The sequence below is a fragment of the Porites lutea genome, chromosome 1 (assembly GCF_958299795.1).
Source record: "Porites lutea chromosome 1, jaPorLute2.1, whole genome shotgun sequence".
In the NCBI taxonomy this organism is placed as follows: Eukaryota; Metazoa; Cnidaria; class Anthozoa; order Scleractinia; family Poritidae; genus Porites; species Porites lutea.
The window spans coordinates 41120938-41134676 of record NC_133201.1 but is presented as its reverse complement, the minus strand read 5'-3'; the positions used below and the strand labels follow the sequence as shown (position 1 = coordinate 41134676).

The window sequence follows — 13739 nt, the reverse complement described above, 5'->3', positions numbered from 1 at the left end:
TGAGCCCTTCCAAGCTCTTCCTCCCTTGCCTGAGTTACCTCAAATAGACAGCAGCTCTGACAGTGATTCAGAGTAGTATCTTATATAAAGACTCTAGAAACAACACCGTAAATAGGTATTCTATTACTTGTATGCATTATGAGTGTTTTGTTGACACTTAAAATGCTCCATGCTATCTTAGTTCCGAAATAGAAAGGTTTCTGCTTCGTAGCCATTATCATGCATCAGAGAGCTTGAATTTAACTATACATCCATGGACAACTAGACTTGAGCTTTGGACAAGTAAAACCAGAACTTCACTTGTCCATTGGACAAGTGGAGTTCAAAATTTTTTTCTTACCCTGCGCGGATCTCATAAATCTCACGAATCTCATAATCACACAATACTATCTCCCGAAACAAGAAATAACAGCGAACCACAAAATATCCTTTAAATGGTTTGTTAAGAGACTCGTAGTTTGTTCCAGGCGTTCAGATAGCAGAGCGTGGGCGAAAAATAGACGAGGAAAAAAAAACGAGGGGAGACTTTTCCCCCTCGTTTTCCTCACGGACAATTTTAAAACTCGCTACTCGCTATCTGAACGCATGGAACAGGCTAACAGACTCGTGCGTGTAAGCCACGAGAAAAGGACAGAAATGAATACCACTTACACTCTTCCTTTTCCGGGCTATCGTACTGTGACGCTCCTCAGCCTTCCCATCTGGGAAATAAACAAAAAGGTTTAAAGAAACGCTTCAAACACCCAGCAAACAGCCTTTTTATCATTTGCTCGACTTTGGCGGGTAAGACACGTATGAATCTACGGTAAAAGGGACAACAAAACCGCGCAACCTGTTCTGCAACATTGCTGCAAAACGAGCTAAAGAGGCTACTGATGACACCAGGAAATTGCTAGGGGGAGCACTAAACATAGTAATTTGCGGGGGGGGGAGGGGGGGAGGGGATTTCGCGGGCATTGCATCAAAACTTGAAAAGGTTGGCCTAAGGTGTTCAAGTTTCAATCCATTTCCATCCTTGCCATCCGTTGCCACAGATGACTGGAAACAGTTTCAATGCCTAAATATAGTTTTAAATAACAAAACTAGACCATTATTTTTCATATTCAATTGATGGGAGAAACGTTCAAGTTTTTTAAAAAGATACCAAGTAGCGTGGTATAGCCCCCTAAACCCTCTCACTGCCAAGTTTAGCCAAAAGCAAATTTCGACTAAATGTCGAAATTTTATTTTGTGAAATTTTGAAAAACAAATAGCACCATGTGTAAGTACAGGCAGAGAGCTTTCATTTGAATAGTCACATCATATGGTTTTGTCCACAGACTCAAAAGTTAGAGTCACCTTACAAAACTCCATCAAGCACTCTGCCAGTGAAAGGGTTAAAAAACGATGATGCGCGTTTTACTACCCACCAATCAAATGATCTGTCTAGCTTATGATCATGCTGCTTGTTTCGAACTCAGGCCTAATAGCCGTGTGCTTGGTACAGAGATGTTTGAAAAGTCCATAAGTTCGGGCTTCTAAAACCGGGTATGTAATTACCTCTTACTGATCGACTTCGAAGTCCGTAACTTTCGGTACAGACCGAGAAAAAGAAGTTCATAAGATATTTATTATATGTTTCGGTTTAAGATTTCAATTTATTATTTGTAACGGCCACTGATGATTTCGCGCATGAAATCCCAAACACAGACTGGTTTGAATTCTAACTAATCGTTGTCTCTTACTTGCACGATAGTGTCTGCCAGCCATCTTAAAAGCATGAACAGCACTGAAGAAAGACCTGAGAATTGACCACCTGTACATGGCCAATGGATCAGCACCTGAAAAAAAGTCAGTGTCATCAGAAAAACAAAAGGAAATTTCCTGATCTTAATGATAAAAATGTGAGATGAGTTTTAATCCTGAAAATATACCGTAAACTGCCGCTTACAGGTCCTGGGCATACACACCTTCGTCAGGAGTTTTAGGAGGGTTTATAAACGGAGAGGCTAAGAACTGGAAAAAGCGCTTTGATACGACCTTTAGCAGTGTTGATCAAAACACGTTTTGAACGGCAAGAAAAGTGGTTTACGGCAAGGGTTTTTGCCATAAAAAATTGTACAGCCTCACGTTTAAAGGCAAAACTTAGTTTCCTGTACCTGCCTTCGAAGTGCTATTTAGATATTTGACTACGAATCAAAGCATTCTTCATGTTTATGAGCCGGTTTAAGTGAAGTACTTCGACTTCACGACACGAAAAACAACGTGACAGCACGAAACAAATAACGTCCTGCTAAAATTCGAAATCCTGACAACTTTAAACTGCAAACGCGTAACTGCAAACTGCACTATGCCGAGTTTGCGGGTTTCCAAGAAACACCTGATGCAGAAGGTCCCTACTGTCTTAGCAATTGCCAGTCAGATAACTAGTGGCCTGTTTACATGGAAGGAGGGGACCCAAGGTAGATGAGGTAACGGGGTAACCCGCCTGTCCATAATTTGATCACGTTTACATGATAGGTGGGGTGACCCGCCACATGTTACCTCACCTATCTGGGGTCCCCCGCCTCAGTGTGAACAGGCCCTAACAACCTACCAAGCAAGTCTCTCACAAATCGTGAATCGCTGTTCTTTAAAACACTTAAAATGTCCGGTCTCATGAGATCCCTGTTTTTATCCAAAAATCCCTGCAAGCAAACAATACACGTCGTTACAATTAAAACGTTCATTCATCAGACTGTTTAACTTCACACAGGACAGGACATTTGTGACGGAGAGCTTGGAAAAAATAATTAAAGGAACAACTAATAGCCTGACAGTTTGCTAACCTGAATATTGTACTTGACACTGCCAGCATAATGCTTGATGACAAAAGCATCCTGAATAAGAGAATGCTCATAATGAACATGGCCTGATTGATTCTTGTTCAATTTGTCCAACAATGATGTTTCCGAGGCACCAGGAAAACTGGCAAAAGAGGAGAAAACAATTCGTTATACAGTTTAGCCAGTGCTAGGCGGTCACCCGAAGGCGAAATATCTATAACTAGTATCCCAGGATAAATTGACCTCAGACTGTTTCTTACTCTTCTTGTGCCAAAAGAAAGCAAGTTAAAGACAACTTAACGCCATACATTGTACACAGTGTGTTGCTGCACTAGAACTACATGTGGGGTACAGTGAACACCATTAAAAAAAAAACAACTCAATGGAACCTAGGAAAATGGTGACCGCGACATACAGTTTCGAGGTCCGCTTAATACAGGTTTGACTGTATTACAACTCATGGCATAAATCTATGTCTGAATAAACTACCTGTACAAAAAGGGAAGATGCAATGCAAAGCAAAGAGGGAGATGGTTCCCTTACTGACTTTTTACCTCCATTACAACGAATTCAACTTTTTGGGCCAGGGATGGTCGGGTATGGGGTTACTGTGCTCGGGTTGGTGAGCCTGTACACTAACCTGCTCTCCTCATCGATCAAGTTTAAGAGTCCTGTTGGCCGGCCACAAATCAAATCCAAACAAGCAGAATTGTCAACAAATTCAACATTTCTCCACTCAATTCCTTCAGAAACATATTCATCCTGAAAGTTACAAAATTATGAGTACTACAATGAATTATATAAGACAAAATGAAACTTAAAATCACAAACGATAAGACAAGAGCCAGTAAGCAAAAACCCATTGATGCTGCTGGAAAGAGCACCTTAACCCTTTAAGCCCCAATATACAAATACAAATTCTCTAGACTAATCTCCATACATTTCCTTTAGGAGTTGGTTGAGAGAATTTGTTTGCTGATCAAAGCTTTTCCCATCAGGTGATCATTTCATTAATTCTCACAACATTTTCTCCACATTATGTATTGATATTAAGATAAAATTGAATTAAGTCGCTCTTGGGACTTAAAAACGCTTAAAAATTAAATGAAGGATGATCATCGCAGTTACATCAGCAACTTTTGCAGTTGCAAAAAGAAAACCTTTTCACACCTGCAAAAGTTGCGTTTTTAAACTGTGATGATCATCCTTCATTTAATTCTTCACTCCGCAGTTCACATATATCATTTTCATATAATTATTCATAACTTCATAAGGGTTTAAGTTAGTAACCTCTGAAGCTTGGGTGTGATATGTCAGAAAAGAGCAAAGATACAGCTCAGTAGTTGAAAAATTAGATATACTGGATAGAGATTTATCCAGTGGATAGCACTGTCAACCTATTAAACACACGAAATATCTGTTTCCGTGTCCACACATAAAGATAGCATGAAAATTCCGCTTGGCGGTTATTTAAATTAAGTTGGAATCACCAATACTTTGTGTTGTTTGTATGAGCTGTTCATTAGAAGTGACGGCTCTCCTGGGATTATGGGAGGTAGGTGTGTACTACAATAATTATTCTTCCAAAACTGTCAATAAGATACGACTCTTAAAATATGTTTTACAATCCTTAAGAACGGACAAGTTGTATCTACTCGAGAAAAAAAAGTTGCAAAGTGGTCAAATTCACTTTAAATGACATTATTTTGCCGAGTACAGTAAAACAATAATTTTGTCCATTGTAAGATTCCCCCGACTATAAAACTGTGCGAAGCAGACCCTTGAGTGAACTGAAATGCATTTTCCACTTGACAACTCTTTCTGTCAAGTTGACAAAACTGGTATACTCATTCGAGTTGGACTGTTGCAAAACGTATTTTTCCACTTGTTTGACGTCAAAAGTATTGGAGGGGCATTTCACCATTAAATCACAGTCTTGTGGATGTGTCAAATAAATGGCAATCAGTTCCCAACAAACTCACCTGTTCAAGCTTGAAGACATGCTTGTTGAAGTAAAACTGCAATTTTTCATTTGCAAAGTTGATACAAAATTGTTCAAAACTGTTGTGTTGGTAATCCTCAAATCCAAAAATGTCCAGAACTCCTATAGAGCATCCCTGGAATTAAGAAAAAGAGGCCAGTATTATTCTATTTACCCTAAATGTTTATCTGTCATTATTGTGCTTTACAACTGACAAAACGCTGATGGTTTGCAGGAATGACCATTTCAAAACTAGAGATGGATTGTCCACCTTCTAAGTCAAGCTTTCTGTTGGATAATGTGTGTCAGAAAGATTTTATCTTGGGCGTTCATCTTGGACGAATAAACCATCAGATTTTATCTGTCTATTTATCCCTCTCTTTTATAAACGGATTACTCGTCTGAGATGACAACTTATCTCTAGCCAGTATTTTAATAAGGGTTTCACATGCTGGTTCAGAGATTACCACAAAGGTTGGACCTCGACTAACAGCCAGCTCCCAAGAATGGCTACATGACCAAATGGCCATGATTTATCTTACTGACAGACAGTTCATACTTTCACTCTTGTTTTATCATTCTTAAAACTGTCATCTCAACAGCCACTCCATTTCATCTTAACCCTTTAAGCCCCAGTATCCACATACAAATTGTCCAAACCGATCTCCATACATTTCCCTTAAGAATCAGTTGAGAGAATTTGCTTTAAGATCAAAGCAAATTCAATGCAATCATTTATCAATTCTTATTGCCTTCTCTATTCACTGAGTATCGGTGTTGGTAGGAGAAAATTCATGTTGGTCACTCTTGGGACTAAAATGGGTTAAACTATACAATTTACACAATAAACCTCATGACAGTGGCCATTTAAAGTGAACAATGACGTGCAAACCAAAGCAATCCCTGGACCTTTGTCACTATTTTGTTAACACTGTGGTTCTCAACTTTTGGGTTCTGTTTCAATGACATTTTGGACTCTACTTATTAATAAATTATGACCTAACCGTTTTGAAAAAGTAAAAATATTCCACCAAAAAAATGGTGTTGAATTACACCCAAAGCTTTCTATAACAGCCACTTATCTATAGGGGCATCTTAACAATGTCCCTAAGAAGCAGGGCAGTCACTAAGATTTCAAGTTATCGGGTGTATGCAACAAGTACGCAGGGAATTGAACTGCTATAGAAAGTTCTTTTGGTTCCATTTTTCTTTTGTTTCCCATGAAAGTAGGTGGGGATCAGTCATAGTAGCCAGGGGAAATTCGGATCAATTTAGGTTTTTGGGAAACTGACCACCTACCCCTCAGCCACGCCAACATTTTGCCCTAAGTGAGAAGTAAGAGTTAATGTTAGCTTATGGGAGGGGTAGGTGGGCAGTTTCCCAGAAACCTAAGTTGCTCCAGAAATTCTTGGCCCCTAGACCTTAGTGCCAGCCCTGAATGTGGGCCGAAGTAAAAGATGCAACAGTGCATGTTATAAATAGTACGATGTTTTATTACCTCTTTTACATTAGATTGTTTGATAGCCAGAGCATGGTTGACTTGTAATACAATCCAGTCAAACAGGGTCCCATACAATGCTTTGGCCATAGCATCTCTTGTGGCTAATGCCTGTCACATAGAATTTTAACAACAGAATCAACCTCTTATTAACCCTTCCTCCCCTCTACATGGGAAACAGCATGGCCAACTGGCCTGAGCATTAGCCTAAAATCAGGTTTCAGCCCCAATCTGGCCACATATGAATTTGTTCTCAGTCATTCCTAATTGTTGTATTTAGATTATTCGTTCCTAAATATTTGAGTGGAGTACCTGTAAACTACCTAGCCTGCATGGCAGGCATTTGGAAAGGAAGGGAAAGGGAGTTGAGAGAAACGCAAAACCATACCTGGATAAGCTAAGTGAACTTTCCACTTCAACCTTTAACCCCCTAATGGTGGCCAAGTAAAAAGAAAATTGTCCTCTGATAGGACATGAGCTTATTGGCAATGAATAGCCTGTACAAAAACCACGTGCTTACAAGACAAAATCGTTCTTCAAGACAGTCACATTGTCAAGTGACTTCTAATTGGCACATGCACTTTTTGCCACTGTTTGTTAGATGCTATAAGTGCGTTATAGCAGGTAAGGTTGGTTCAGTGGCCACACACAAAGTTAAAACTTTCACAGATCATACAGCTCAGGGATATGTACATGTGCAATGCCAATGGTTGACATTCATCAAAAATTCTAAAACGCACCTCTTCATACTTGTAAGGAACAATAAATTGTTCATTTCTTGTTTTGGTTTTTTTGGTTGTGAGAACTTCTATGACACTGCGCCTGTTAACCTGTTGAAAGCATTACATTTCAAACTCAGATAGTTAAAGATGATCGACTAAAGTAGTTATCATTTTGCCTTGTACCAGAAAAATTATTTTTCTACTTGTTAAAATTTATAACACGTCTAGAGGTACAATACAGCCAAATCTCACATAAGAAACCACCCAGAATATGAAGATTTAGTAGTGACTTATGGGAGGTGGTCACTTGTGAGAATTGATTTGAACCATAAAACAGATTGCTGGAAACACCTACTTTTTGGAAAAGAACAATTGAATGCTATTTCTAAGTCACGATATGTGTATTTCCATGTTGTCACTAGAGGTTCTTCATATGGCATGAGTAACATAGTGCGATCAGGCCCGGGTTGTTTAAATGTCAGACAGCGCTATCCATTGGATAAATCACTATCTAGTGGATAAGTATTAGGGAAACCAATTGCACTATCCACTGGAAAGCGATTTATCCGGTGGATAGCGCTATCCACCTTTTGAACAACTGGGGCCTGAAGACAGGTCATGTGCTGAGACATTGCTTTTAGAGGTCAAACATGATGAAAATATGAAACCATCAACCAATATAATGAACCATCATCCCAAAAAGTGGTTGCAGTCTCTTATGCGAGGTGGTCGTTTGTGAGAGGTTCTATCTAAAGGGCTTTAGCTGGAAAAAATTGGGTGCATTGGATGTACGTGGTCGCTTATGAGAGGATGTCCCACAATGAGGTTAGAATGTAATAGAGAAAAACAAAAACTTACCATCAGAAGATCAGATACAAAAGTCAAGTCGTCACTTTCTTTAAGAATGGCTTCCTCATGACCTGGTCTCTGAGGATAAATAAATTAATATTAATATATTTTGTAAACTAAGGGTGCAAGAAAATATAAACCAAACAAGAGAGAAAAAAAATTTTCCAAAGCAGTACCCGTGCAAGATTCAAGTTTCCAATCCGAAGGACAGCAGATAAAATGCAAAAAATTCTGTGAAAAAAAAAAGAGGGAAAGTGAATGAACAGGGAACAGATGTCAAGGCTGGAATAAAGGTCAGTATAAAAGTTTGGAAGATCTGAACAGTGAGAGGCAAATCAAACTGAAAGGTAGTAATTTAAGAAAGAAGGCAAAGTTTAAGCTTGGTTGTGAATGAGAAAGATATGACGATCTTCAAGTCACGAGCACTTGGGACGCGGATAGAGACATAGTGTTTTGGAGGTTAGTCTGGTTCAAATCCTGTAAGGACCCTCAGATATTTTTCTTTGTCCCCCACATGTTACATGATGATTATTACATATCTACATCTTTCCCAATCCCTACCAAGCCTTACTACGAGGGACACAATTTTGTAAATAGTAAGTTGTGCGCATGCGTTAACCAGCATCATTTTGGTTGAAAACACAATTGCCAAAATCAATTTACTAGCTATTTTAGCGAAAATGTAGTCACGATTGAAACAAGTTATTAAAAATGTTAGAAGTTTTATCACTTTGCAAGAAGAAGAGGCTAAATTTCCTTCCATCAAAATAGCCAGGCTAACTTTTCAGGTGAAAAAAAGTGAAATGAAGATTTCTTAGGGCTGTATATTTTTTGAGAATACAAAAAGAAACTTCAAATTAAATCTCATCCTCGAACCTAAAGGTTTCTTATGCAAATTTTATAACACTGTAGTACATGAATATGCTCGACATTGCTGACTCTAACATACATGTATACAAGGGATGCCTATTGCTTATTGGATGCATTTGTCTGCCTTCCTATCTACACATCTCTCAAATGGCTCAATGAAGAGAGCATCTGTCCAGTGTGTGAGAGGTCATAAAGTGCTCTTTAAGGTTTGAATCCTGTTAGAGAGTTTAAGGGTGCATTCCCTTGGGATGATCCGGAACAGGATCAGTGATCCTAGATCACTTGAATCATAGTAGATCAAATGAACCGATGAATCCACTCTGGACAAGGATTCATCGGTTCATTTGATCTACTAAGATCCAAATGTTCTCGGATCACTGATCCTCATCCGGATCATCCCAAAGGAATGCACCCTACATTTTTCTCTCTGCCCCACACTCGCGCCATGATGGGTATCACACCTACATGTACATCTTTCTCAAGAGGGGTGCATTTTTTTTAGAATAACCAACTTTACCAATTTTAGCCTTTAACAGAGGTACTGTGCACTACAAACCTCTTTTGTACATCTGCAGTGAATCCCACCATGTCCATAGACTTTTGAAGCCTTAGAAATTCATATGCTTCATCAATGTTACTTCCTTCTGGAGTATAACATTCATTCTGCAAAACAAAATAATAAGATTCTGAGAAACAAAAACAATAAAAAAATCTATGCACAATAATATTAAAATCATACATAAATCAAGAGGCTTCTGACAAATAAATACTTGATTTCACCAAAGAAAACAATGCCACTGGTAAAATAATAATATTATTCGCATGTTTACCTGGTTTAGATAGCAGTATTCATCTGGATTTGTGAGATGAAGTTCCTCTCTGTCTTCAGGACTCGCTCCAGCAAGCAGATAGTAAAACACATGATAATTTCTGCAACAAGTATAATCATTTATGCTAGTGGTAAATATCTCCTGGCCAGACTAATAATAAATATTACTAAAAGGTTTTATTTGTAAACTGACTAAATCTTTTCAAAAAATTGCCCCAAATTTTTTTCTTCCTGTGTTTTGTACTTGGATCCAGTCTTTAAGAATTCAACTCAAGAAAAATTTGCCAACATCTTAGGACAAAATGAGTGAGGCTAAGTAAATATGATGAATAGCTAGCCCATGATTGTACTGGATCGATGTAGTCCTGATTACACTCTAGGAATGTTGCTAACAGTAAGTGATGTTTCAACAACCCGAGCAGAAGTCATCTTCAGAGTGAAAGTAAGTTGTATCACATGACATCAGGTTGAAAGTAAGTAAATGTGAGTTGTATCACCGCACAGGTTGTCGAAACATCAGTGGATCAATGTAGGTTTCTGGGAAACTGCCCACCTACCCCTCCCCTAAGGTATCATTTTGCCCCAAGTGAGAAACAAGTGTTAATGTTAGCTTAGGGGTGGGGTAGGTGGGCAGTTTCCCAGACACCTAAAGTGATCCACATCAGTCATTATCAACAACCATCCTATTCAGGAATACACTCAGCCACACAACTATACATGTACGTTACATGTATCTACCAATGAAATAACTCCTGGGTTCAAACCTTTTACAAACATGATAAATTTGAAATAAAATAAATAATCCTCTCTAAGGAACGTTCTCAATCAAATAGTTGTTGTCGTGGTTACTTAAGCTGATGATGTGGGGAGGCCCTACAGTGATGGGTCAATGACTGTACAGTTACATCCCGTCTTACCTCTCTGCTGGTGCTTGTGAGACAATTCTAGACTTCTCCAGCAAATATTTTCTGAGCGCAGCTCTGGTGACAGAAAAAGGCAAATATATTTTTCCATTCAGTAACAATGGAAACTAATAATAAATTGTAATCATTACTGTAAGACATTATTAATGTAATTATTACTGCTTTTTTTTAATTCCATCCTAGTTGTTGTAGGAAACCACAGCCACATCTGAAGGACTGGAGGTATTGACAAGGTCCTTCAAACTGATCTTTGTGTCCTACAGGACGCATGCCATTAATCATTTTGCATCTTTGGAGATATTTTTGTGTCAAGGATGCAGGACACAGAGCAAACAAAATCACTGGATCTTCTGAACTGACACAAGAACTTGCATGACCCTGTATTTGGTAGTCTAGCCAGGGTTTGAACCCCAAGACCTTGCCCTCAGCTGAACACATTGTCAGAAGTTGTCACAGGGTCAAAATAAAATCCAGAATGTCTATCAACACATAATGACCAATATGGAATCAAACCACATGATGAACTGCATCACAAAAACGTCAGAATACCCATACAGTCCCACCAGTTTTAACTAAAATTAAGTACTATTCTGTGGGCATATCCAACAGCTGCTTCCACAGTCCAGCAGGAAACCCAAAATGTCGTCAGTATGAACTCTCTTTACCCTTCAAGATTCTATTTAATGTTCATGTATACCAGGGCTGTCATTAAGTTTTGGCGCAGCCATAGCAAATGAAGATTCACCCATAACATCTCACAAAAATTTATAGTGCCACCTTTAGCTTTGCAAATGCATCACCTGTAACATCAAGCGAGCTCAGCAATAATAGGTGTTACAGGTTACGGCCCTTAATGACAGTTCTGGATGCTAATCAACTTTATACAAAAGCATCAACTACATGTATACTTCATACCCTTGCCCGGTTAGCTTAATTAGATATATAAGCACTGGTCTGCCGAGCAGGAGGTTGTGGGTTCAAAGCCCGGCTGGACTAACACTCATGAGGGCCTTGAAGTAACTGAGAGAATCTGCCGCTTTTGTTGTGACATCTACAAATGGTTAGATATTCTAGTCTTCTCAGATAAGGATAAAAAACTGCAGGCCCCATCTCACAGCTTTTTCACTGTTCTTATTCTTGTGGGACATAAAAGAACCCACACTTCTGTTCGTAAGGAGTGAGGGGAGTAGACACCAGTGGTGTGGTACAACCATTCATGGGCTTGGTGGGTGATGAAAGGGTTGAAATCAATAAGGACGCAAATCCTGTTTCATCCCCTGTCATTGTGGCAAATTCAATAAAGTAAAGTATTCTAAAGTTGTTCTGATCTTAGCCACAGTGTATCCAACAAGATTGTAAGAAAATAATCTTGACAGTTACATACCCACAAACTGCTCCATCTTCCCTAAATTTGATTTGAGTAAATTTTCCGAACCTGCTGGAGTTATTGTTGTATGCTGTACTTGCATTACCAAATGCCTTTGATAAAAATAGAGCAAATACTTTCACTAAACATATCAGTTTGCACCATATCACTCTGTTTTCATTATAATAAAGCCAAATGTTCCATAAAGGACAGTTGACAGTTGTACCTCTCACTAATTGATTCTTAAGCCTGGTTCTCATTTCCCCCCAGTTTAGCTCCAACTTAGCCGCTGTCTCTCCCCGGGATACTGTTCACATGCACCATCAGCAACTAGAGCCACTGCAGGGCTCTACCACTGGCACGCCTGCAAAGTTAAACCTTCGTCAACCTCACAGGCATGCCAGCAACAAAGACTGGGATAACCAATGTGGCCGGCCATTCCGGTTCTTATATTGGAACAGTATCCCAGGCAGTACCGGTGGAAATGTTGCAGGTAGGTCAGCAACATATGAGGATCAGGCTTAAGGGATGTCCCTTTCTGATGATCCAGGTCAGGATCAATGATCCACTATTGCTCTGATTGTGATGCATCAAAGGAACCCATGAACTTACTCAGGGGAAGAATTTATCAGTTCCTTTGATCCACCATGATCTAGCCACGTTATATACTGCATTTTCTAACCTTCTTTCTGGTTCATACCTACTGAAGGTAATTACCGGGAGATTAACAGATCCCAAGTAGGTAAAATAAAAAATTACTGTTTGTTGTTGTTGTTGTTGTTGTTGCTTGAGAATTTTTTGAACCCCCTGACACAATTTTCATACATTTTAGGGAAAATAAAGTTTCTTGGTCTCAAGAGCCCAATTTTTTTTTCTTTTTACAATCTAGAGTGTAAATAAACACAACCTGTGAGTATTTAACAACACAGTGCTTGCAACTTTAATTCTTGAAATACTTTGCATTTATTATCATTCCCAAGTCCAAATTTTCTAATTGCATTAAAAGATCACTTATTGCCCATAAAAGTCGTAAAATTTTCTTGTTTACAAAGCAAAACATTTGCCACATCTTAAACAGTTAGGAAACCAAATTTGGCAAATATAAGACACTCGATCATTTTAATTAAATTAAATTTAACTTTAAAAATTCTGTGTGAGCACAAGGGGTTCACTCTCAGTTTATCAACGACAGTTTCCTTGAGCTTCATAGGAAAGTGTTTATTTACTCATCTAGAAACACTCACTCTTTAACAAAAGATTAAGACTTACGCATCCACAGTACAAAGTTTAAACCCAAGATTCGTGAGAAGAAACATGCACTTTGCTTACCTCTAGAACAGGTCCTACACCAAGAATTGTCTTCTCGACGGACGAAGTTTGTACGTGCGATTTAACAGCCAAAGCTGTGAGATGGTGAACTAGTAGCTTGGTGCTTTCGGTTTTCCCCGATCCACTTTCGCCGCTTATCACAACACACTGACTTTTCCTTTCTCGCAACATTCGATGAAAAGCCACATCGGCTATGGCGAAAATGTGAGGAGGTAGAGATCCTAAGTTCCGGTTCGTGTAAGCATTTATAAACTTCGGATTGTACATGGGAAAAAAACGAAAAGGGTTCACTGCTATAAGGATTTCTCCCACGTATGTGTATATTCGTCCTTGGGAAAACCTATCTTCAAGATGTTCCAACAAAGTTTGCTCCGACAAAGTCGGTAGTCGACAGAGGTCGTCATCCGGAAGTTTAGATTCCAAGTCGAAATCTAACTCTTGGCAGTTTCTTACACTCTCGTGGCAGTCCATCCAGTTTCTTCTAAGTAATTCTGGTTTTTCCTCTACTTCTTCGACCACCTTTTCTCTAATAAAAAGGCGATATTTTGTTCGTATCTCCGGTGGTAGT

At 39.0% G+C, this 13739-nt stretch overlaps 1 protein-coding gene across 1 annotated transcript in view; it reads right to left on the bottom strand.

Annotated features, from left to right (window-relative positions):
- The window catches only part of LOC140929839 (unconventional myosin-IXb-like), a 75989-nt gene that overhangs the window by 60755 nt on the left and 1495 nt on the right, over nt 1–13739 (bottom strand). Inside the window, exons 2-16 of the mRNA XM_073379537.1 lie at nt 13172–13739; nt 11861–11955; nt 10471–10533; nt 9555–9654; nt 9281–9387; nt 8031–8085; nt 7864–7932; nt 7024–7113; nt 6284–6394; nt 4787–4921; nt 3445–3566; nt 2808–2946; nt 2576–2666; nt 1725–1820; nt 652–701 (exon numbers count right to left, since the gene is read on the bottom strand). The exon at nt 13172–13739 is cut by the window's right edge and continues 459 nt beyond it. Coding sequence (XP_073235638.1) covers nt 652–701; nt 1725–1820; nt 2576–2666; nt 2808–2946; nt 3445–3566; nt 4787–4921; nt 6284–6394; nt 7024–7113; nt 7864–7932; nt 8031–8085; nt 9281–9387; nt 9555–9654; nt 10471–10533; nt 11861–11955; nt 13172–13739 — 1891 coding nt within the window. The remainder of the gene's footprint in view (nt 1–651; nt 702–1724; nt 1821–2575; nt 2667–2807; nt 2947–3444; nt 3567–4786; nt 4922–6283; nt 6395–7023; nt 7114–7863; nt 7933–8030; nt 8086–9280; nt 9388–9554; nt 9655–10470; nt 10534–11860; nt 11956–13171) is intronic.